This window comes from Gymnoscopelus microlampas, assembly GCF_963454915.1.
Source record: "Gymnoscopelus microlampas genome assembly, chromosome: 13".
Lineage (NCBI taxonomy): Eukaryota > Metazoa > Chordata > Actinopteri > Myctophiformes > Myctophidae > Gymnoscopelus > Gymnoscopelus microlampas.
In genome coordinates, this window is record NC_139950.1 from 33241181 (window position 1) to 33267620 (window position 26440).

General features: G+C 42.2%; 1 protein-coding gene across 1 annotated transcript in view; it reads left to right on the top strand.

The window, feature by feature from the left end:
• LOC311058624 (ryanodine receptor 2-like) overlaps positions 1 to 26440 on the top strand; it is a gene marked incomplete at its 3' end in the record, with an annotated part of 134165 nt that overhangs the window by 66042 nt on the left and 41683 nt on the right. The window contains exons 53-74 of the mRNA XM_084076085.1: positions 2049 to 2206; positions 3180 to 3258; positions 3559 to 3648; positions 4378 to 4515; positions 5983 to 6060; positions 6231 to 6306; positions 6636 to 6759; positions 7077 to 7192; positions 8681 to 8757; positions 10681 to 10802; positions 14806 to 14855; positions 15811 to 15871; positions 16361 to 16608; positions 18148 to 18229; positions 19167 to 19297; positions 20932 to 21252; positions 22204 to 22444; positions 23342 to 23429; positions 23912 to 24013; positions 24928 to 25092; positions 25273 to 25335; positions 26236 to 26367. Coding sequence (XP_083932211.1) covers positions 2049 to 2206; positions 3180 to 3258; positions 3559 to 3648; positions 4378 to 4515; positions 5983 to 6060; positions 6231 to 6306; positions 6636 to 6759; positions 7077 to 7192; positions 8681 to 8757; positions 10681 to 10802; positions 14806 to 14855; positions 15811 to 15871; positions 16361 to 16608; positions 18148 to 18229; positions 19167 to 19297; positions 20932 to 21252; positions 22204 to 22444; positions 23342 to 23429; positions 23912 to 24013; positions 24928 to 25092; positions 25273 to 25335; positions 26236 to 26367 — 2742 coding nt within the window. The remainder of the gene's footprint in view (positions 1 to 2048; positions 2207 to 3179; positions 3259 to 3558; positions 3649 to 4377; positions 4516 to 5982; positions 6061 to 6230; positions 6307 to 6635; positions 6760 to 7076; positions 7193 to 8680; positions 8758 to 10680; positions 10803 to 14805; positions 14856 to 15810; positions 15872 to 16360; positions 16609 to 18147; positions 18230 to 19166; positions 19298 to 20931; positions 21253 to 22203; positions 22445 to 23341; positions 23430 to 23911; positions 24014 to 24927; positions 25093 to 25272; positions 25336 to 26235; positions 26368 to 26440) is intronic.

The window sequence follows — 26440 nt, forward strand, 5'->3', positions numbered from 1 at the left end:
CACAAACAAATGGTTGGAGTGCAAAATATAACAATGGTTTATTTATAAATATATAAAGTAATAACAAAAGTGTAACATAACCTTGGGTCATAACATAAGGGTGTAGAACTCACTGAGGAACTAAAGTAACAAACCAAAAGAACTAACAGAAAAATAATATATCTTACCTATCAAAAGAACAAATAATACAATAGCTTACCTTCCTATCATAAACAATAAGCAAAAGAAACAATCACCTCAGGATCAACTTATATCAACTGAAAATAACTTGGGTCAAATCATAGAAATCATAAAGAACAAAACATAAGGTGTGGTGGCCAGTTGGAAGCGGAGGAAGACGGGCTCCTGCCCCTGCGTGCTGCACTGAGCTCTATGCTCCTCTTATTTATAGGGAGCCTCCACCCTATTAGCCACTTGGAAGGCAGCACTGCTGTGAGCTCCCCACCAATCACTGCAGGCCTGGAAGAGCGCCCCACCAATCGTCTTCTGGGAATGGCACACCTGTTTTGCATACACACACACATCTCCTCTCTGGCACACACTTCCACACTAGGACCAACTCATAATAATAACCTCCAATACGACCCCAGTCGTAACAGCGGTGTTATAGTGCCACCAGGAGGCCGCTTTTTGCAAAACACATTTTCTCACAGTACTGCTACATATTTTGTCCTAACATCACGCAAATCGATACACAGTATCTCTATAGTCATTAAAAAAAACACGGTATTTCAGATTTCTCATTTTCAATCCTGATTGACTAAAAATGGCTTCCAAAGTTTCCAGGACTGCTCCGTTTTGACCAAAATGCCTCAAATTATGAACACAGCATGCACTTTCCGTGCAAATTTGCACCCACATTCCCACTATGCCGAGCAAGAAATTCCACTTGAGATTTTTCTAATCAGCCTCATGGTGGCGCTACAACAGTCCGATTTGTGTTTTTACCTATACCTGCACCAATCTGTGTAAAACTTTGTATGTGCACTCTCTAGAGGTCAAGGAAAAACCTTTCCCCTGCATTTCTCACATCTACCTTTTATAGCTCCACCAGGAGGCCGCCTTATGTACAACATATTTCTTTACATTACTCCTTCCGATTTTATCTACATTTCACGCAAATCGGTACACATGATCTCTATAGTCATGTGATCAAGACGGATCTGTTTAATCTTTCATATTCCATCCCGATTGGCTAAGATTCACATCTAAAGTTTGCACAAAATGCCGCAAATCATGAATGCAGCGTCCGATTGTGGTCAACTTTGCACGCACATTCACACTATGTTGAGGAACAAGTGCTACCATTTTAACATTAGCCTGTGGGGGGTCCCCACCGACTCTACCTGGCCCTTAGGTGGGCCCCACCTAGGCAATTCTATGTGGGGCCGAGGTGGGTCTTAACTGCGATGCCCATGCGGGCTATAAGTCGCTTCTACCTGGCCCTTAGGTGGGCCCCAACTAGCCACGTTTATGTGGGACCAAGGCGGGTCCTAACTGGGTTTGCCCATGCAGGCTTTAACTGGGTTCTACCTGGGCCCTAGGTGTACCCTAACCAACCAGAGTGCAGTGCCCATCGCTCCAAATGTTGTGACGTCAGGGCTCTCAATACTGCACATTGGTGGAGGAGGAGGGCCCGCAGGGCGCCCGCACACATCGCTGAACCAATGGTAGCCCACGGATGTTTCCTCTGGAGATTTAAAATCTGCCCCTCTATGCCACATATCATCCGCGCTACAGGGTCTTCACTGACCGAGCCACGGCCCCACTGGCCCTCATGACGCTATGCCACTTATATGCGCTGCCAAGTGGCCGCGGGCGCTACGTGGGCGTGGCGGCGGGCTAGACGCGAGGCCCTGCGTAGCAGGGCCGAGCTTCTAGTTATTAACAAAAACAAAAACATACAGCCCCTGCTCTGGAATAGGTGTTTGTTCAAATCAGAATCTCAATTTTGACAATTTCTCAACATCCTTCATATATCGTTCCTTCCTCTCCTTCCATTATACCTCTTTCAAATGTCCTGTCTGTCTCCCTTTCTCCTTGCATAGCCCTATGAACCAGAGCTATTCAGGCTGTCTCTCCAGTGCCTGACTGTGGTGGCCAGTGCCCTGCCTCCCGACCACATGGACCAAAGCTGTGTCAAGGAGAAGAAAGGCTCTGTGGACACAGACGACCAGTTTGACCCCCAGCCTGTAGACACCTCCAGGTACTGTATGGCCAAATAATGTCAGGATTTAGAAAATGTCAAGAACTGTAGTTTTATGAGTGAAAGTGCAGAGAGGGTTCTCACCTACTACTGTTCAAGAAGAAAAAGTTAAGAATGACTGAACATCTTTTTTAGTGGCACTAGCCGCTCTATACCTGACTTTGTCCGTGTGCGTCAACGTTCTGATTGGTCAGGTGCGTCAACAAAGTGATTGGTCAAGCTTCACGTGACACATGGCTATAAACACATTGTAAACACATAAAATGTGTTTATAATGTATCAAAGGCGCCGCTACCTTCACACAGGGTGTGATTTTTGTATATACACATTGCTTCTCTGTATTGCCATGTTATGCCATGTATTGTGTAAGGAACATTCTACATGGGCACAAGCAATGCAAGATAGCATTTATGTGAGATTGAAGTGTTTGCCTTGTTCAGAAAATGAATGGAAATGCATATAGGCCTTCAATTGTAATCATGTTCAGTAGAGTGGTGGAACATTTTAACGTCAAGGACCCCCAAATTGATATGTATTTGGCCATAAACCCCCATTTGAAAAGATTTTGTCCCAGGTACAACATAATTTGTCAAGATTTATCTATATTATCTGAAGAAAAAAAAATAGATCTACGATCTCAGAACGGATCACATTGCGCCGCGTTGAGACTGCAGATTGGCTGCAGAAATAGCCGAAAAAGTAAAATAGGGATTAAGTGTTTAAACGGTTCCTCATTTTGTTGGGGAACACCTGGAACGGCCTCAAGAATCATAAGAAGGAAGAAAATAAGAAGGAAGAGCTGCACACTCTAGTACCAGATGCAATGGAAAACTGTGTTTGTTATGTGTGACTCTTCCTCATTATTTTCACAGTAGACAGTATTTACCCAATTGTGCCCCTATTGTGGCATTATTAACCCCTCATGTGGGTTAAACTGGAAATTGAGCTAAACCATTTTCTCTCCTTGAACCAGTGTGACAGTGCCGGAGAGACTGGAGTCGGTGGTGAATAAGTATGCAGAGCATACCCATGAGAAGTGGTCACTGGACAAGGTAACATCATGACGCTCATCCATCACATTGGAAGGGGTCTGTTAGGGCCTGACAGAGTGATGTATGGTATCGCGGTCAGAACTCCGCTCACTTACGAATACACTTCCTGGATAATGAATGTCTGTTTGGCTGCGCACAGACATTTTGTCTGTGTCGTGTTTCGTCCTGGGAACTAACTGGAGGAGATTAGCCTATTGTATACATGTTATCTAACGTATGGGCTTGTGTGTGTGTGTGTGTGTGTGTGTGTGTGTGTGTGTGTGTGTGTGTGTGTGTGTCTCTGCTTGTTGTCTCTGTCAGTTTGCCAATGGCTGGGTCCACGGGGAGCAGCTGTGTGAGAACAGTAAGGTTCACCCGCTCCTCAAGCCATACAGGGCGGTGGCTGAGAAGGTACAGCAAAAAAACTGCTTTAGCAATCAAATAGCAGAAGAAGTCCCCCTGAGCTAAGCCCCATATTCTGTACATTTCATGTGACGATTTGCGAAAATAGCCGTTGTGATACTTGCAGATCTGCTATTTTTGCTATTTTTTAAAAATGTTGAAATGTTTTGAAATTCTGCTTTCTGAAAACTAGAATTTTTGCCTATAATGACATGGCCAAAATAGGGACGGTTTAAAATGGTTAAAATGCCCCTTCTTCTGTCCTTGAATAATTTCCCCAGTGACAAACTATGAAGTAAGTAAGTTTTAAAATGCCTCTGAACATTTCATTTGAATAATTTCCATTTTGGTAATGCATTAGTATAAAACCTGCATTCATGTACAATTCAAATCTAAGAAAAGCTTCCAGTGCTTGAACGATTCAACTTCCTTTGCTTTGCATATATAGTAGTACTTTCATGGTCGCCTATCCACGTCTGTATCACACGCCCTGCAAGTTTAAAAAATATTCATTTATTCAAAACAGCATTTTTTTTTTACTCTACTCTACTGTAAGCATTATCTGCCACACATCCTCCTTTGGTGATATACTCTTGTTAAATGTTTTGTCACAGTGCCTACACACCATATACTAAAGTCATGAATGTTATTTTAATTCTGAGAGTGTACAAATGTAACCATGTAGAATGGACCCTTACTCAGAGTTGAATTCTGGTTCAAATTAACTGAAATGTCCAGGATAAAGAAGCTTGCCGCTGGGCCATCAAGGAGACGTTAAAGAGCATGCTGGCCTTTGGATGGACCATTGAGAGGACGAAAGCAGGCGAGGTGTTTGACCTGCATACCTGTTCACGCAGGATCTCTCAGGCTGGACAAGTATGTTTGCACCCCTAGTACCCTACAGATTCCTACACATGCAACCATCTCATGCAATAAACCAACAACACATTTTTTCACTTAAATTACTTGTTGAAAAACATAACTATAGCCAAAGCAATCAAACCAATCCCACACAACGCAATACAAATACAACAGAAAAAGAGAAACATTATTAATACAACAACGTAATGAAAACAACCAACAACATAGCTCTCCACCCCCCACCCCTTATTAATGACTAACTCTCTAACCCCTGTGACTCAACAGCGGTACAGCCACTTTGCAATTCACAAATAAACCAGCCTCCCATCACCAACCAAATTATGTTTGCAAAGATACATTGAATCCAAACTTGGATTTACAATCTCCAGTAAACTTAAAAGGCCCTTCGTCACTCAGCAGCTGTAACACAGGCCTGTCTTACCCACCTCTCCAACTAATATCAATATAAAATCTAAATCCAGAATCTGAAAATGTCCAATAGGGAGAATTAAACGTAATTATTATATTAAACGTAATTATTTTGAGTACTCCGCTCACGAAAGATAAACAGAGTAGCATATCATAATCTCTTATTAGCATCTTATTAAACCAGGATCCCCATCATTATTGACATCCCTGTAAGGATGTGTATGTATGTGTGTATGCTACTGAGTACTTGTGCGTGTGAACGTGTCCATACTATATGTAAAATTGAGTGTCTCTTTATGTCACAATAAAATGTGTCCATCTTAATGATTCATTACCTCGTATCTCTATCGCATAGGACCCTCTCCATTGTATGACTGTCTTTGTGGGAAAACAATTCTCTGGAAAATATACGACCATCAGTAAAAGGCTTCTCGTTTCTGTTTTTCCTTCAGCAACTTTCTGACAAAGTCCCTGGTTTTCTGCCCATGTTCACTCCCCTCTTTCATCAAGCGATTCTCTGATTCTGTACTTTTGTAAGCACTTTTCTGAAAGCTGTTCCACTCGGCCGGAAAGAGTTGACACCAAAGCCTCCAATTCAGCAACTGGGTCTGAGGTGTTTCTAGCCAAAACTTCCAGGCCTGGATCTTTACATTTTGAAATTTAATTTGGGCACACAACTTAGCCATACAGATACATCTCTCTTCTCAATGTATCAGTCAAACCAGCAGTTTTATCATCAATCTTATTACAGAACTCATCGTCATTGAATACAATGAGTGTAGTTCGGCTCATATAGTGGAATGTCATGTCAGAACTTCCCGGTCGTCCGTTATCTTGTAGTTTTGTAGTGGCGTTTTGATATAATATAATTGTATACATTTATAAGCGCATCTTTGTGTGTCTGTTTGTGGGGCGTATGTTGTATGTATGCTTCTATAATTCTAATAATTATTTTTACATAAAATAGTGATCAACACCCTCCACCCCAAAGCTGTTTCCGTTTTGTACAGGTACCACAAATGCAGTCATTAATTGTTTTATTGTCTACTATAGTTGTCTTTTGAGGGAGCGTCAACCTTCAGCCCCAAACCGATGGACATGAGCAGTATTACCTTGTCCTGGGACCAGTGTGTAAGTCATAACATGTGTTTTATTATTTTGTCCTGCGATCAGTGTATAAGACTGAGCTGCAGTATTCTATTGGTTATACATGCACTAGACTAGACTCCAGTATAACTATTGTTTGTAGAAAAGAGGCACAGCTACAGCTAAACACGACAATGTTACTGTTGTGTTTGTAGTCCATGGCAGAACAGTTGGCTGAGAACTACCACAATGCTTGGGCCAAGAAGAAGAAACTAGAACTGGAAGCTAAAGGTAAAAACAGCATCTGGAAGTGCGGATCCTGCTTGTTCTGCGTCTCTCCATTCCTGAGATATAACCGATGTACTTTTGACCGTCCGTTCCAAATGTTATTCATCTTTGGTAGCCAACCGATCATTCCGTCCAAGTTTCAGTAAAAATCTGCCCATTGTTTTTCAGACTTTGATATTGATTGTGACCTTGACTTTTGATCTATTTGACTCCAAAATCCGGCCACCTGTCAAGTGTTTTGTTGGCAGGCAGGCAGGCAGGCAGACAGACAGACAGACAATATCTTCTCGTCTCTATTATTGTCAATATTATAGTTCTTCCTCTCTTCTTAGGGGGAGGGGGGCATTCCATGCTGGTGCCCTATGATACCCTAACAGCCAAGGATAAAGCCAAACTCCGTGAGAAAGCCCAGGACGTCCTCAAGTTCCTGCAGCTAAACGGTTACACCGTGTGGAGGTGAGACCACCATGAATTACAAATTGCAAATGAAAGTCAAGGCTACTATAGCACAGTGTCACATTCGTCATCATCATACTGTAATATGCAGGTAATGAGCCATTACTAGGTTAGGAGGAGCCTTTCTCGAGGGTACTGCAGTGCTTATAATCTTAACACTGGCTGTGGCGTCACATCCTGACCTTTAGCGGCCATTTGAAAACAGCACTGTCAGTTGTAACATTTTTACAATGCACTTTTGAACTCCTGACACTGGTTCATTGGTGACTTTACAGTCTGTTCAAATAGTCCCCCTGTGATTATGGCCTTCTGTACAGGGACAGGAAGAAAGTGGATATGGACTCTCCGGCCATCACCAGACGCTTTGCCTACACCCTCCTGCAGCAGCTACTGTGCTACTCTGACGAGGCCCAGGAAAACATGCTGGAGCTGGGTAATTTAGTCTCATACTGCAGTGCTCTTGACCACATCAGAGCTTCATAATATTCATATCACAAACTCGTATTTTGGCCTGCATATGCATTTGTGAAGGTCACCCTACAACTCAAAGTAAGGTCTTTCAGCATCCGATACATTTTGTTATTCTTCAATTGTTGTAATCTTGAAGAATCTATGTTTCCATTATTATTGCATTTGTGAAGAAATATAGTCTTGGAAATTAGTGAGAAAGGGAAGACTATTTAAAAGGATCTGTTATTTAATACCCAAGTCAAACTTCATCATGAATGTGGTTAACTTAAAGGGACTACACCATGAATTTTAAATATATATATATATATATATATTTAATATCATAATTATTGTTTATGTCCCTCAAACGTTTTTCAAAAGGTTTGAGCCTAAATCAAGCCTCAGATATACTCATTCCAACTAACTTCTCTTTGGCTTATAAAGCACTTTCACCTGCAATACCACATTGTCCTGTTTGGCACAGGGCGCTATTGAGCCAGTTTGTATGCATGTTATCTCCTGGTTCTGTGTGGAAAAAGTAAAAAATAAAAATAAGGAAAAAAATAAAAAATATGATTATTTTTTTTTAACTAAAAAATAAGATTTTTTTTTTTGGAACTGAAAAACGGGCGGGATTGTACCCTGACGTGACGTCACGTCAGGGACCAATCAGTTTGGCCTGTTTTGAGACCAATTTACAGAAAACCCCAGATTTGCTGTGAAAGGCTGAGTGTTCAAACTGGGGTATTTTTGGGGATAGAAGAGAGGTAGGGGAGACCAAAAACACACAAAAAAGAAGAACAAGTTAAAATTCATGGTGTAGTCCCTTTAAAATCCATGTTTATAAAATGAATACATAAAGCAACATCGAATAAGTTGATGTTGCACCTTGGCTGTCCCGCAGGGATGAGTGCATTATTCATTATTATTGTTGTGGTTTCACCCATAAGCACCTTGAGTTATGCCAGACACACAAGTCTTCAGAGTTGATATGGATTTTATGAATATCAATAGTCTTTTAAGCCTGTGTTCTGACAGTCAGCCCATCCTCGAATCCACTATATACCCTGAGGATATTTTCACTTTAGCTCAAATTCAGAAAATCTGGGTCTGTCTATGCGAACATGTGCGTATAAAATCTGGATAAGTCGAGAGAGAGAGAGAAAGAAAGAGAGAGAGAGACTATTAAACATAGCGTGCAAAAGCCTTTCAGCAAGTGCAAAGCAATATTGCACTTTGCCTGCATTTGTGTGTGTATCCATGCAGTTTTGTACAGATATACTACATACACGAGGATTCTCTGCTCTAATAACTTACTTACCGAGATTGACATAAAAATCCCTATTTTCATTAGTCATGGCTGCTACCTGTATATTTTCAGAAGTTGACTCTTTTAACGCATGTACAGTACAATACATACCGTAGTTTGTGGTGTTTTCTTGGTGTTCATGGTGTTTTCTTCTTCACACAGAGGTGATGCAAGCCAGAGGACAGATGACCAAAGGGGAGAGAGTTACACTCCAACAGCAGATAGAGTTCTTCTCCAAGGTTCATCTTTGATTTAAGCCCTAAGCTAAACCCAGTCCAAATCTACTTTCTGTTAGAGGTTCACAGAAATACCATAATCCTTAGTCTTCCCTGGTGTTTCCATGGCCAGAACTTTTGTCTTCATAACTTCCCCAACCCCCCCCTCCTTCATTTATACCAACTAATTACTTTTGTTGGCTGGTTGCCACGGGCAACACCACTAAGTGAAAGCCTTTGTGGCCAAGTAATTTATTTAGGCGATTTGGAAATCCATGTGGGCGTGTCGATTGCCATCAGGGCATTGATTAAAGCCTCCCACACAGTTGTGCCTCTGACGCAGCGGGGGATGAAAAGGGCTCATTTCTTTCCAACGAGACCCTGAGTCAGAGTCAGTCAACTGAGCCTGTGTGCAGCTACAGTACGCCTCAATTCTCTACTACAACCACATCTTCACCCACTCATCCACAGTGATGCTCTCTCACACACACACACACACACACACACACACGCACACACACACACGCCCACACGCACAAGGGATCAAGTGTAACTGAGGCAGAAGGCCAAATGTGATTATTGAATTGGCTGCACCTCTGAGGGGACATAGGAGAGGAGAGTGTTAAGTCTATTTCCTGAAACAGACATACTGTACAGGTACCTTGCACTATAATCGCACAATCAAGCCGTTGAAATGGCTAAACTCTGTTATTATTGCTTATTAAGTGTAATTGCATTACATAAATCACTGAGCAGATCACTTTCACCCTAAAGGAATGAAATGACAAAATCTCGGGTACCATATGTGCAACTCATCGTAGTGCCAAGTCTGAGATTAGTTTGAACCTTGAATCAACAGCACCATTTCTCTAGCTCCATTTTATCACGAAAAGCAATAACATGGGCGTGTCCAAGGTATGAGTGACACTCTCGTAAATAAGTAAATTGTGGTCCAGCAAGAGCTCCGCTGCTGTGAACGGATCAATTCAGCACAGCACAGCACAGCATAGCAAGAGAGCTCTCAGGCAGGGAGGAGAACATGAGTACAGGCACTCAATGCTTGTCTTTGGCAGCTTGTTTGTAATCAACCTATACGTTTTTTTTGTAAGAAATCAGTCATGCAGTTGCTCAGTCTTGATTAATTTAATTTAATTCTTACAATAAGCAAGGTAATCACATGCATAGAATGCAGAGAGACAGTGTAATGCCTCACACAACTAGGATCCCAGGTAAACCAAGAATCTGTCTAAACAATATACTATAAAAATAACTGCTAATCTGCAAAATAACTAATCTGTATATTGAAACTATACCAGGTAAACAATGAGCATCTGTTTAAATAACATCCTATCTAACATTGTGGTCAAGAAAAACAAACCCAAAAACATGAACGAGTAACCAAGAAACGTCTGCATGGTAGCCATATCCGGTCAATCGCTAACATAGATCAAGACAGAAGGTGACCGGAAGGGCTACAGGGAGAGTGAAGTGCTAAGGGTGAGGTAGAGTCTGAAGAGGTGAGTCTTCAGATTATGACGTAAAATTGGGAGTGAGTCTGCAGTTCTGACTGCAATGGGGAGTTTGTTCCACTGTTTGGGAGCCAGGTGGGAGATACTTGCTACTCGCTACTTCCATACAGTAGTCCGTTTCTGTACATTTTTCAAGTGGTGTTGAATGTGAATGCTATGGTGGGGAAAGCGGCAGTCGCTCCTCTCCATAGACAATGCATTGAACCTATCTGCTTTCTCAGAGTGTGGCAGTGAAATACCGCTGCTAGTTTTAATTCAGCGTTAAACCCAATTTATGGTTTTGTGAAAAAGCAATCTTGCCATACAAAAGTTTTTTGTGTTGTACTGTACTTTTTCATCAACACATACTGTTACTTCATAGAAACCGAAGTACATGTGATTGTGTGAATTTTAACTACCTTAGTATCCACTTCAACAGGTTGTCCTGCCTCTGTTGGAACAATACTTGAAGAGCCAGCGGCTTTACTTTCTGTCCAGCTCTGCATGCTCCCATAGCAACAGAGGCCACGCCTCCAACAAAGAGAAGGAGATGGTCAGCAGGTATGGTTAACCCTAGAAAATCAGATAGCTGTGATCTGAAGTACAGTACAGACTTGCCATGGAATACATTGTGGAGCTAGCATTTCATTCAAAAAGGTTGCAGCTATTTACACAATGTACACGAATAACCTCTCTGGTTGCATTCTGCATACGGAATGTAAAGTAAAGTTCAGCTTTGTGGACTGCCTCCAAAGTATAACGAGGACAAAATGTCCAATGAAACAGTCACATTAAGTCGATAAAATACATAAAATACACTGTTAAATACGGTAGGTTAAACATAACCTAGATTAGGTTAAATGTAGCCTAATTAAGGAACCAGAAACTGTAGCAATACCCGTTGTCAGAGTACTTCAGTGTATAGATCAGTGTATGACGTCAGTCCTGTGACATCAGTACGACTGACACTCATGTGTTCGGACATGTATTTCTTACGTGTAAGAGGACCACAATGGAAATAAGTCCTGGACTTCATTGTGTCTTATCCTCGATTGGTTAAAACTGTATGTTTTACTTTTCAAATAAACTAAACTAATTCTTCTCCATAATTTCGCATACAACCGAGACAGACGCACACAGATATGCTAACAGATAGACAGATTCTGTGCTATTATATATAGATATTGTACAGCATGGTCTAAACGTAAAAAACTAAAAATGTCCATAGCTGGGCACAACTTCAACTTCCAAATCATGGTAGACGAATTCCCCTGAGTATTAGTGGAGCGGCTAAATTCTTTTTTCTGGCAGAATCTTTCAGTTGATGATAAAAGCGTGAAAATTGGCATGAGCAGTCTCCATGGGTCACTTGACAAGAATATTGTCTGAGCCATTTGTAATTTCAAGATGGCGTCCATTTTTCAAGATGGCCGATACCTTAGTGGGCAGTTAAGTGATATGATGGTTTATTTGGTGATACAAGCATGAAAATTGGCATGAGCAGTCTCTGTGGGTCACTTGACAATAAGCCACCCACAGCTACTTGAAATTTCAAGATGGTGGCCATTTTTCAAGATGGCCGACACTTTAGTGGAGCATTTAAGTTATATAATGGTTCATTTGGTGATACAAGTATGAAAATTGGCATGAGCAGTCTCTGTGGGTCATTTGACAATAAGTCACCCACAGCTACTTGAAATTTCAAAATGGCGGCCATTTTTCAAGATGGCCACCACCTTAGTGGAGCAGTTAAGAAATCATTTAGTTGGTGATACAAGCATGACAATTGCCATGAGCCGTCTCAAAAGGTCATTTGACAAGAAACCGCCCACAGCCACTTGAAATTTCAAGATGTCTGCCGTGCGCCATGTGGATCCTTAAATGATACCTTTTCTCATAGAAATGTATTGGGTTCCTCAAAAAGCTCTGTCAAGAGAGGTTGTTTGACTGTGTTTTGTCTGACTCCTCGCCCACAAGCTGTCCAGTTTGGTAAAACCTGTCAGGAGTTGCCTCCCACCGGCATAGCTCTCAGTGTTCACTGAGGTAGGCTTACACAAGCTCCCTTACCACGACAAGGTAACAGTCACAAGGGAGGATAATATATATCTTTTTTTTTTAAACTAACAGCCATTACATGTGTCAAATAGATACTAAGGGGTGGGGAAACAAAAAATAAGATGAATAAATTAACACAGTTGTGGTGCTGATAAGCACAGTTGTGGTGCTGAACGGACAGTGCTCCAAAATTATGAGCAATGGCTAACACTGAATGGCAATAGCCACGGAACCATGACAAACTATACTAAGGAACTAAACTGAAAATGTGCTTCACTGTTAGATATGGCAGTGGAAGGTAGTGGAAGCAATGTTACAAAGTAACAACTGAAAATTACACAGTAATAGACTAGATACATAGTAAAACATGATGCGCCGATGTGGCGAGGGGAAGCCGAGCCATAGGCCTACCCTTGAAAACACAGAGGACAACGGGGAATAACTCTGGCAAAATAAACATGCAAATATAGGTTCTAGCAGGGGCAATTACATAGGCATGTGAAACTGGGTCCATATCTGAAGCACTTACACCTTCCAGTACATGCCTTGGTGCACCCACAATTGGTCAACTCCCAACAACTCTCCGCAATAGGTGGAAGTGGAGTCCAGAAGACTTTCCACTTCTCGTCCTGTTCCACCCATCCCCAGTCAGATGGGCTCGGCATTTGTGGAGGTCGCTTCAATGCCTGTCCCCACACGTATCCAGCCTCATAAGAAGCACGTTTGGCATGCTCTTTGAGTGCTGCTTGAGTTGGCAGGATCAAGTCATATCGTCTTTGCTTTCTGGCAAAGAGATCAAGCCTGGCCTCGTTCACAGTTGTGACATCACTGGACCGGTCATACATTAGATCTTCTTAGTCTCTTGACATGGATATCTTTGGTATCTTCAGTGTCTTCAGCAGATGTAGATGCTCTCTTTTGGGCCCTTTCCAGCTCTGTGTTGTTGAACAGCTTGAATGATATGTTGCTCTGTTTCTTGTCAATGTGCTTTCTATGCCATCACCTTCATCTAGTCTGGTTGGACTAAGTAAGATAGGCAGAGCATTGATCTTATGCAATAATGGAACATTTCTTGCAATGGTATCATGACCAGTACGATCGTGCTCTCTGTTGAATAAACTTGGCTGAATGAGTTTTTCCTTGGTGACCTGCTGACAAATGAAACATCTGTCCCAGTTAGTTTTCACAACTGTTATGATGGCTTCTGCCATGTCTGCAGCATAGGCAGAGGCAGAGGGTTTATCCTTTTACCACCTTTTACCAAGCACTTTGATGTATGGGATACAACTAAGTTTGTGCCTTAACCCAACACTTAGTCCGATCGTTCATCCAATGCCATTTAAATCCCATGCGATCTGTACACCATCCGGTTAATTAAAACCCCATTAACCTTGGCTAGGCTCTCCCGCGCTGGCACAACCTGTCAATTCAGGTGCGGCTATCTAACTGTTTTGGGGTAAATTAGACAGCATTTGGGATACTAACTTTCAATTAGCTGACATTGAACCCCACTCTGAGGTTTAACAGCAGTGATATATCACCAGTGTGCCCTGGTAGTGCAGATATTCACTCTTATCTAATCTGTCTATGATCAACAAATCAACACAACTGTTTTAGCATAATAATAATAATAATAATCGTCCTTAATGAAAAAAAAAACGTACATTTCTATGAGAAAATGTCTTTTGAGGATCCAGGGGGTGACCATCTTGAAAATAGAAATTTCAAGTGGCTGGGAGTGTTTTCTTGTCAAGCAACCCTTAGAGACTGCTCATGCCAAATGTAATGCTTGTATCACCAAATAAACCATTATATAACTTAATTGCTCCCCTAAAGTGTTGGCCATCTTGAAAAATGGCCGCCATCTTGAAATTTGAAGTAGCTGTGGGTGGCCTATTGTCAAGTGACCCAGAGAGACTGCTCATGCCAATGTTCATGCTTGTATCACCAAATAAACCATTATATAACTTAATTGCTCCACTAAAGTGTTTGCCATCTTGAAAAATGGCCGCCATCTTGAAATTTCAAATAGCTGTGGGTGGCCTATTGTCAAGTGACCCACAGAGACTGCTCATGCCAATTTTCATGCTTGTATCACCAAATAAACCATCATATCACTTAACTGCCCACTAAGGTGTCGGCCATCTTGAAAAATGGCCGCCATCTTGAAATTACAAATGGCTCAGACAATATTCTTGTCAAGTGACCCATGGAGACTGCTCACGCCAATTTTCACGCTTTTATCATAAATTGAAAGATCGTAGCACTTAGCTGCTCCGCTATATAGTATTGAAACCGTTGAAAAAATGTTTTTCCATTGAAGAGTCTCTCTGCTCACATTTTGTCTCCAGTCTTACAGTTGGCTTATTTTTACTGCTGCTCCAATCCCCAAGTGTTTCAGGGTCTTGATGTCTCTTTCTGATTGTCACTTAATTATGTTCTAACCTTCTCTCTCTTTCTCTTTCTCTCTCCTCTCCCTAATCCACTGGTCCTGTCGTCTTCCCTTAAGCCTGTTTTGTAAACTGGGAGCTCTCATGAGACACAATATCTCACTGTTTGGTAAGGATGGTGTGGGAATAAAGCTGTATGCACTGAGTCGTAATATATTTATTTGTGTTTGCTAATTTGTTTGCATTTCCAATTGTTTGCACTCGTGGTGGGCACTGTGTTGTGTAGAGCCTGACCGATGCCAGGTTATTGGGTCCGATGCCGATCTTGCTTTTGGACAGTCCGAGGACCACCGATTGATATTTGTACCAAGATTTTGTCAAAAATTGCAACATTTTCTAATACATTTTAAACAATTCGAGAACATTTAACTTATAAGTAAACAAAAAAAAACACCTAACTTTTTTATAGATAAAAAAAGGTATATATATTAAACCAATATAACATTTTACTTTAATTATACAATAAACAAGCAAAAAAGTAAATCATGAAAATATATATATATACACATGAACAACATTTTCTTTTATTTACCCACTTGTGCCCTATTAAGAACTTTTCAAAATAGCTGATCTACAAGCTCAAAATGTGTCACATGGTTACTCATTGCATTGTGCGTTGTGAGCTTGCAGATCAGCTATTTTGGAAATATCTGATAAGGAAACGTGCAAGTTGAAAGCGGTAATAAATCATGACTGCATAATTGAGATCAATATCAGATACTGATGTTGTCAAAAGAGACAAATACAGGCTGATATAGCAACCAGACTGATATATTGGTCTAGCTCTAGTTGGGCGTCTCCAGTATATGCTGAATCTGTACTTGTAAGATCTGATACTTGTACCTACAGTATGCCGTAATACCAGCATGTCTCTTGAGATTAATATCATCCTATGTGCATGTGCACGTGTGCGTTTATCCTACTGTATGCATCGTCTGTGTGCATTAGAGTATAATTATGCTTATTATGCATTGTACTGTTTGTGTGTGTGGGCTGTTGTCTGTGTATGTGTGTGTGTGTGTGTGTGTGTGTGTGTGTGTGTCGCGTCGCTCTCTTTTTCCCAGGAAATGATGATTCATCCATCTCCAGCTGTCTTTGTGTTTTGGCCCAGGCTCTTGATGCCAGGTACTGTAGCTAGATTGCACTGCTGCCATGATTCCGACCCGCCCCTCGCCACACACACACCTTCAATCCTCTCCTGTCACATTAGTGTCACAGCACCAAGTCCCCAAATGACACGATGGTGTAATTGTTCCACAGATATGCCGATATGGTGGTTGATATCACTTTCAGTCTCTCAGGACAGTGTCTCTGAAGCTAAGGATGCCACAAGGAGCATTTGTCTTAGCAGAGATTCATTTCACTGTTGGTAGATCCGATTAGCACCCGATTCATTACTCTGAATTTGATATTCACTTTCATGAATATGAAACATGACACATTTGAATTAGAATGTACTAATGTGTATTCTATATTTCTGTACCATGGGTTTGACTTACTATTGGTTTGGCTGTAATATGGGTCAGCTTGTTTAATGTAAACATAAGTCATGAACAATGTGATCAATGTAAATTAGGTTTGTATACCCAACTTTCATCTTCCTCCCGTCTCCAGGACGTTGGTGAGGTCAGCCCCGGAGTCAACACGGGCGGCCCTGAGTTCATTCTTTGAGGCGGCTGCGGCCGATCTGGAGATGACGGTAGAGAACCTCTCTGTGGCCTTTTCTTCTCTCCCTCAGGGTCGCACCCAGCAGGCCAGAGGAGCAGGCAAAGTCCTCGGCTACACCACCTCCACGCTCCTCCCCGCACTCACCTCCCTCTTCCAGCACCTCAGCAGCTACAACTATGGAGAGGAGCTCCTTGGTGAGGACTGTCTGAAGTACATTTCGTTTAATGACTGTAGAGATGCTGTGTACCGTTTTGTGTGATGTTTGGACAAAATCTGTAGGAGTACTGTCAAAAAATGTGCTTTGCAAATAGCGGCCTCCTGGTGGCGCTATAACAGGCTTATGTGAAGTATTTGGGGCAGAGGTTCTGCTCTGGCATCCAGGGAGTGTGTGTGTGCACAGTTTCGCTGCGATCATGCCAACCGTGCCGGAGATTAGCTGATCACAGACGGAGGGGGCGACGGACAGACGGACAGGGTGCAAAACATAGTCTCGGCGATGCCTTTCGGCCCGGCGGAGACAATAATAAGAGGGAGTAAACTGGTAGTAACATACAGGGATTAGGTATGAAGTACCCAAACAAAAGAAGATGACTGGCCATCTGCACTTGTACTACCTGGGCTTTGCATGGTGTATAGTGCTTGCCAACGTGCCGACACCACGGGGGGCGTGGCATACTGTAGTAGCTGCAGACATACTGTAGTAGCTGCAGACATACTGGTGGGGGGCAATGTTAAGTCAACCTGTTTATACCCTACAAAGATGTCCGCCGCTACCAAATGACACTTGTTGACGCCCTCTTCAGGATTTTTTGTACGCACTATATGTGAGCTATTGACAACTATAAATGTAGTCAAAAGTGTACATGAACAGTCTATCCCGGTATGATGGGTAAATATGTACAGTCAATCCACAGCGCATAATCAGGAATATACAATCTATTTAACAGTAAAACATTTATATACTGTATGTACAGTGTTGTCATGAATATGGACAGTGTCGAGCTTCCCCTTTGCTATGCTTTTAGAGCCCTCCTCATTCCAAACTCGCAATCACAACTCAAAATGGTCACACAGTTAACGGTCGAATCAAGTTTTCAAAGCCACCTTGTCTTCTCATGCCGACATGTATTACTATGCGTGCATTTCCAGTGCCTACATATGTTGAGCATTGGGGATGAACATCTGTGGAGATGAACAGCTGCCTTCCACGCCTCTCAAACCACTCAGGGGAAACACCCCTTCCAGCTTCCCTCTTCTCTGGCTTTGAAACCATGTTTCAATAAGTCTCTCGGTCATGACTGAGGACAGGCACTGGCACCCCCCCCCCCCACACACACACACACACACACACACACACACCTGACCTTCCAGCAACCTTTAATTCCATTAATCAACAGCCACCCTGCACGGTCCATGTCTATCTATCTGATTGTACGGGTGTCTGCTTTCTGTCTCTTGTGTCCTTCGGTGTGTAGCTGACATTCAGGAAGCTGTCAGTGAATGCACACTTACGGGGAGCTCCAAAGACTAATTTATACGTCATCACACTGTGGTATTGCTCGCAGTGTCACTCGCTTAAAACCCAGTGGACAGTGTCCAGGAGTCCTGTTACAGTATCCACAACAGTCTACTCAATTGACAGAGAACAGGTTTTTCAGCGATCAGCACCGCAGTGCGATGAAGTATAAATTAGGCCTAAGCATCACTGTGCCACCTTTTTTTCCTTTTCGCAGTGGGCGGTGTCCAGGTGTCCTGTTACAGGATCCTCAACAGTCTCTACACGCTTGGCACCAGCAGCAGCATTTATGTGGAAGGGTACTGTACACGTGTGGAAGATGTGGAAGGGTACTGTCCACGTGTGTGATGATGACGCAGTTTGGCAGGGGGCGGGGGGGATGTCCTTGCAATTGTGTTCTTATTGGACACTTTAATGTTTTTTTTTTCATGATGTCATACAATGGGTAACCCCTGTACATGTCTACCTGAACAACGTTATCAGCTTTATATTGTTTGGTTTTGCGTGAGAAATCTTCAAAAGGGAAATTGTGTAGACAGAAATTACGTAATGTTTTCAACACTATTGTTGTCCAAGGCATTTATCAAAGTAGGAGTGCTTCCCTCGAATCGGTCTCAATTTACAGATAACATCAAATATTTATTTTATTCAGCCTCATACTTTTATTCTCTCTTACTTAAGAACCACTTTTTTATGGCTGCGTGCAAGAGGCTAACTGTCTACAAGTGTGTGTGTGTGTGTGTGTGTGTCTGTCTGTCTGTGTATGTGTGTGGCGGGGGTGGGGGGGTGTATATACAGTATAAACCTTAAGGCCATGTCACACCAATGCAACTCCTTGCAACTGCCATTGGGGATAATGGTTGCAAGTAGTTGCATGTTGCAAGGAGTTGCATTGGTGTGTCCAGTCCATTGCTTCCTAAAGTTCTTTTCATGTGATTGACATACCTGGTAATTCATTTTAAGTGAGAGGAGAATGGGCAGGTAGGGAGGCACGAGAAATCTGACAGGCGGAGCATCAAGCGGGTGCAATCCCAGCGTGAAACTGTCGTATTCATGCTGGCCTCACGCCCATGCCCACCCGCTGCCAGAGTTGAAATGTGCTTAACTTTTCTACACAATGTGCCCCGATTGTATATTCACATGAGGGGCGCAGTGCGACCCCGCGGATCCAAGCGAGTACACAGGCGTTGTGACGCTCATTGTGTGAAAAGACCATAACAATGTGTTTTCATACAGACAGAGGCCTGCAGCGGGTGCCTGTCTGGCAGCCTTGACGGGGGCTTTTCCTGTCTGCTTCCTGGAGCCTGCTCTCAACCAAGAAAACCCTTACTCTATCTACAACACCGCCAGTGCCTCTGAGAGAGACGGTGTGTAGGAATAAGCATGCTCCCAGATTTACACCTTATGCATGAATGCAACACTGCACCTGCATGCACACACTCACATTATTTTCTGTTATTTGAGTCCTGAGTTATCCATTTATCCAGAGAGTTACTATAGTGTCATATTCATTGGTTTTAGTTTTAGGAATTAACTAGTTTGGCAGGTAGCCAATTATGAGGAAAGCCTTGATTTATAGAAGCTAAGATATGTAGTATGAACACATCCTACTATAATTCTAGTAACCTCTGTCCGTCCGTCTGTAGTGGTGAGTGAGTGAGTGAGTGAGTAGGTGAAGCTACCCGGTTCTCCTCAGTGGCTGGAGCAATTGCTCTGATTTTGCACACAGCCATTGACCATTACCATCTGAACGCAACTGTGAAGCCCGTTTTTCAATTTCATCAAATCTCAGCTTCTTATTAGCGTTTATGTGTCAAACAATGTCGCCATGGTTACAGGCCTGCCCAGCTATGGGACGAACTGCCTCCCGGGTTGCCAGATCATGTGCGCATATCCCCCCACGGATGCGCTGCGTCGACCGGGTATGGTCTAGTTTATGTAATTAATTTATTTCAGATATGATGGAAAAACTAAAATGAAGATGATTTCACATGATCCTTTAGCATTTTTTTTGCATTGTTTTATTTTCTTCTTCTTTTTTTCTTCTTTTTTTTTGTTTAACTTTCCCTTAGTATCCTCCTATAATTCTACAAACCTATGTAGTGGTGAGCCCAAAATCTCTTCTGCCCAGTTCTTTTCAGTGGCTGGAGCAATTGATCTGAATTTTCACACAGCCATTCACCAATACCATGTGCACGGAAGAGCGAAGCCCGTTTTTCGATTTTACCAAACGTCAGCTTTTTATTAGCGTTTTTATGTAAAAGAATGTCGCCATGGTTACGGCTGCCCAGCTGTGGGATGGCCCCGCGAGCTATGGGATGAATGGCTCCCGGGTTGCCAGATCATGTGCGCATATCCCCCCACGGGTATGAACTAGTTCAGGGATGCGGTCCGCACCGTCGCTCAATGCGGCCCCAGGCCAAAATCCCCCAAAAAACTAAAAAAAACAAAACAAAGTAATCTAAACATATCCGAAATGGTGAACTATTGCCTTCAGCTGTTCCAAACATGCAACTGTCCATGAACCATTTTAATTACAACAGTCCACCAGTAGAGCGCGCTCTCGTTTATTTTAATAGAATCCTTATTAATTATAATTCTAGTGTTCATTTTTGTATTTTTTTATGCCAAGGTTACAGCAATACTCTGAAAGCAATACTCAGGAATGTGAATGTTTTGTTTAGTAGTACAGCTGTAGTAAGTTGATAGAAGCATTACTAAATGCTAAATAAAAACAAAGTTACAACGAATAATAATTGTTAATATCCCTTAATTATCACATATGTGACTATTATGGGCTTTTTGAGTAATGGGGTACTACTGGCGAGAGTGCCGATAAACAATGCGCCCCCCCCAGAGTGAGTGTGGAAATGTAGTGGCCCTCACCATCTACAAAGTTGCCCACCTCTGGACTAGTTAGTCTTAGTTTTAGTTAACTATAGGGCTAGGGTTAATACATCCCCCTCATCCCAGCCTCCTCTTCCTTATCTATCTCTTTCAGACTTGGGGCTGCCAGAGGAGGTAGAGGAGATGTGTCCTCTCCTGCCATCTCTGGAGCAGGCTCTGAGGGAGGTGGAGGAGCTAGCATGCTCAGGGGCCTCATCTCACCAGGCCCACTACAGCCATGTAACCGAAGTCACCCTGCCCTTGTTGTGCAGCTACATGTCCCGCTGGTGGCAGTGGGGCCCAGAGGGCCAGACTGGGAGCCCGCTCTGCAACTCCCTGACCCCCCAGCACGCCAGCGATTTGCTCGGCCACATCCTCCGCATCATCACCAACCACCTTGGCAAGGGCAATGCCGACTGGATGAAGCGGTTGGCAGGTAGCGCAATCCATCTCATCGCAGTGCATGGATACTGTGGTAGATTATTATTTTATTTTATTGAACAAATGATACATTTGTTACATTATGGAACTGGTCTGTGATGTAACCTCTGAGATTATAAAAACAAAACAAATAATTTACCAAATTCCCTGGCTGCTGATTGGGAATCCGGTTTGGCTTTTCACAATACGGATCGAAAAAGGTCAATCTTATCCTAGATCTGTACTTTGTGGCATTAAAAACACTGGCCGAGTCTTTTCAGTACAGTTCCAAACTTTTATTTGAGTAAAGTTCAGGAAGTTGCCTTGCTTCCACGCAGCTAGCGTAACTGGTGCATTTTTCTCAAGTAGGCGTGTCAAACACTGTTGTTTCTTACAATAAATACGCTATTTTTGTGAAATTACGTATTTACACCTTTGATTCATCTTTTTTTTTGGCCGGGTAGCGTGTACGATGGTTTTCTTTCAAATAACGATAATTGTAAGCCTCTGGTAACACTGATGTGCAGCCTCAGTAGCATGGTAAATAAATTAACCTTGTACATCATTGGTTCTCAAAGTACCCCTTGAGGGGGTTCCAGGGGGTCCCCAGCTAAATGATGGATAGGAACCAAATGGACCCTTATGGGTCTGTAACTCTGAGAGTGTGGGTCCATTTGGTTCCATTTGGATCAATTAACATTGATTTTACAATATAAATTGGGGTCCCAGAGATATAAATGCCATTAAATGGGGGTCCGTAGCCCTAATGCATGTCAAACTGGGGGTCCTTGAAATTAAAATGGTTGAGAATCACTGCTACAGCCGTAAAAATCGTCTCTTATGGGGGGTCCCTGGCATATATTTTCAAATGGGGGTCCGCGTGCCAATAAGTGTCAATTTAGGGGTCCTTGACATGAAAAAGTTTGAGAACCACTGTTGTACATCATCAACTTTTTGGCCATGTCAGTTTATTCCCAGCCAATCATATGCAAGGCCAACACTGAGCTGCTGAAGAGCCACTTCCTGCCTTTAATGGAGAAGCTGAGGAAGCGGGCGGAGTCTGTGCTGCTGGAGGAGGAGCATATGAAGGCGGAGGGGCAGAGCGACCTCTCAGAGGCGGAGCTACATGTACAGGAGAAGTACACTGTACTGGTGCGAGACCTCTACACTTTCTACCCGCTCCTCATACCGTTTGTGGACTCAAACCGGTGAGGCATGCTCGCAAGACGCTTCTGTGACAACGACTGCGGTGCTAACATGTATAGACGTACTGTATTGTGTCTATTGTGAAATTATATTGATAGTGAAACAGATTATTGGCAGTTAAATGATATCTCTAAATGAGGAATTTATCCACATTTGGTGTGAAATCAATTCATTGTCATGCAGAAACTGTGTGATTCTAGCATATTTAAAAGAAATTCTGAAAATATTGTATCAACTAATACAAAAAATGTTGTTGCTGATGTAGTGCTGCAGCTATTTTGATAAAATGAAATGATAAAAAAGTGCTGCAGCTATTTTGACAAGTAAGACGCGCGAACACTGGAAGCGAACGCAGCTTGAAAATATTGTGTATTTACAGACTTTGTGTGTGTGTGTGTGTGTGTTTGTGTTTTGACTGTAGCTGCACTCTGGCGCACTCTGTCGGCCGCACCCAGGCAGTGCACTGCACACACACAGACAGACACACACACACACACACACACACACAAGCCGAGCAGACTTTCATAGTAAGCTCCACTTGGGCGGAGGCGCTCGGCGCGCCTCCTTCCGCGTTCGCAATAAAATGAAATGATAAAAAAGTGACAATGTTCTTTCATACATTAAACTACTTAGTTACAAAACAAAACAAAGACAACAAAAACATTTAAAGGTATAAAACAAAAACAAAATCTTCAGTTTGAAAGCAGCTTATTATTAGGGAAAACGCACAAAAACAATGTGGCAACTCAACTGGCCTTGCAGCTTTGAATGGAAGAGACTGCAACTTAAAACTTATTGGATGTTCTCACCGTTTCTTCCATCTTTCCAGGTATCATACTTATCTTTTGGGCAAATGATGTTAACATGATATGACATGTTTGTGGATGTCTTTTTTTCAGAGCCAGATGGTTAAAGGAGCCCAACCCTGAAGCTGAGCAGTTGTTCAGCATGGTGGCAGAGATTTTCATATTCTGGGCCAAGTCTCATGTGAGGGTGATAATTAGTCATTTTCTTTTTTCTTTTTTTCATCACCATACTACCACTGTGAATACGTTGTTCAGTGCAAAATACGCTATGTTTCTATGTTATGTACATAATGGGACAGATTTACTAATGCACAAATGTGGCACATTTTGCTCGTGCAAAGTGTGCGTACATCCTCTAGAGAAATATGTAGATATTGGCATTGGGTATTTGCAGTCATTATCCCTAATTAGGCAATTATACAATAGTGTGTAGCCTATACATAATTTATTTTTATATCAGTATCACATGACATTGTAAATTCAGAACATTATGCATAGAGTCTGCATCAGTAGTATCCATAGACAGGTGTGTATATACTGGCTCATGAATAGAATTATTATACTGTAGATGTGTAGTGCTAGGTACAGTAGTACTGTATGGCCGATTGGCCGTGACATAACTGTATAATGGTATATAACATTTACTCATTTATATTGCAACAGAATTTCAAGTGGGAGGAGCAGAACTATGTGGTCCAGAATGAAATCAACAACTTGGCTTTCCTGTTCAACAACAACAACAATAAACTGTCCAAGGTTAGCGATGTATAAATTGACCTTAACAGCCAATTTGGGCACTTTGATATAAGCGTATTGCATCTTCAAGTCTATTATCAAAACAACACAGCAATGACTCCCACGTCCTTCTCGCACCTCTACCCCCCATGTTTCTTTTATCTCTCCATAATGTCATGTAATGAAGCGCCAGCTCCTGAACTAGTAGGTCTATCTATAAAACAACTTCAGCCCTGGCGTCCTTATTCTGGGGCAAAGAGATATGGTGTAGAAGGAAATACTATCGGACCTATTATAGAGCCCTGGGGGCCGTGGTCAACTAAGTACTGTATATAGGGATTTTAAGTGTTTAAATATACAGTAGATGGAGAATTCTGAGATGGCTATAAACACTTTCACTGCAAACCACTGTAGGAAAAATCCTGGATCATTTATTATAGCACGTAATGTAATCACATTGAAGTTTACAACTAACTAGCTAAATTAACACTCAAGAATTTACTAGGGATGGGCAATATTATCGATATCGCGATATATCGCGATATTTCATTTCGCGATACTGTATCGATACTCCAGTATCGATATCGCGATTTTAAAAAATAAATAAATAAATAATAATAATAAAATAAAAAGGTTTCTTTTTTTTTTTTTGCTTTTTCAGATACAGGCTTTATGAAAAAACATTCAAAGAACCTATCACAGATCTGCAGCTATGTATAATATATGTAGTGTATATATATACAATATGTAGTTGTGTTATATGTATATATCGCAATATATCGCAATATGTATCGTATCGCAATATATCGTGATATCGCAATATACTGTAATCGTATCGTGACCCAAGTATCGTGATACGTATCGTATCGTTAGATTGTTGCCGATACCCATCCCTAGAATTTACTGTGTATGCTTATTCAGATTCGTGGCTTTTCATTTCCCAGGCATCAGGCCATGAGGGGAGGAAGATGAAGAGGAAGGGGGACCGTTACAGCACACACACGTCTCTGATCGTAGCGGCCGTGAAGAGGCTGCTCCCCGTGGGGCTCAGTGCTTGTGCTCCCAGTGACCAAAGCCTCATCGCGCTGGCCAAGAGCCACTTTTCTCAGGTACGGCAGGAAATGTGAATACCCGTGTTGCCCCCAGCCCCTGCCATTTGAAAGACAGAAAATATGGTTTTACCTTTGCTTTGAAGTCCTCGGGTGAATGACACAGCCGTGATGGAAGGCAGGCATTTGTGATGTTTCTGTCACATAGATTTCCTAATGGCTATGGATTGCTTTTCACAGAAGGACACTGAAGAGGATATCCGCGAGCATGTTTACAATGGCCTTTTACATCTTCAGAGCAAGGTACATACACGGTGATGTATGGCAAATGGAATCTAAACTCAGTAATATGCACTTATGCTGATAAGTAAGGAAAGGACAGAGGTGGTGTGTATGTGTAGTGAAGGGTCACAAAAAAATGTAATTTAAAAATGTTGCCTAATTTTAGAAGAGATGTCAGCAGTTTCCACTGAATGCACTTATGGAGCTCTATGCCACTATGGGGTGGAAGTGGAAACCAGTTAAAAACCCAGGTCCAACAATTGCGTTGGACCTGGGTTTTGGCCTGTCACAGGTGTAAGTCATTGTTGATATAAAATCCTATATTATCTATTCTACATGACAGGACAGCATCCCGTGTCACCGATGACAATGCAAGTACTGTAGATGAGAGCACTGATTAAATGAATGAATCTTCCATTCCATTCTTCCATCTCCCTTTCAATAAGCATTTTGCATATTGTTCTACACGTGTCAAGACAAGCATGACAATGCAATTGGAGTGCATCTACTGTAATTTGTGGGAGGCAAGACGTTTGCAAAAGAGATTTAATATACATGTTAATGTACTCTTGTCACTCTGCATCCAGAGAAGTGTCTACCAATAATCTCACAGTGATAAGTAACTCATGTGACATGAGAGACTAGAAATGTCAAATAGCCTACACAAATACACTTGTACTGTACATGATCAATATAGATAAGACAATATGAGACATTTTGTCTTTCGGAAACAAGCACACTCATTAAATGCTCTTCAAAACGCGCTCATCACAAACTTTGTGCCTCATCATTGACAAACTACCTCCCTTTTGAAGCCAAATATGAGTATTTTTTTGTGTGTGGACCATGTGAAATACATGTATTATGTATGCCAGTGCAGATCCAAATAAGGAAATGCACACGTTGTTTGTCCTCTATCAGGGGGCTCCAGCGTGCTGGTGGCAGGAGGCTCTCTATACTGAGGTCCCACATCATCCAGGGGCCGTGCCGGACGCCCAGAGCACTGTGGTCAGGATCTTGGACATTGCTCGAGTCCTCTATCACCTAGAACAGGTAGGCACAGGGAGAAAAGCCACTCTGGAATAACTTTTGATTTCCAATTCACTAATCTGATTAGATTGCCCTG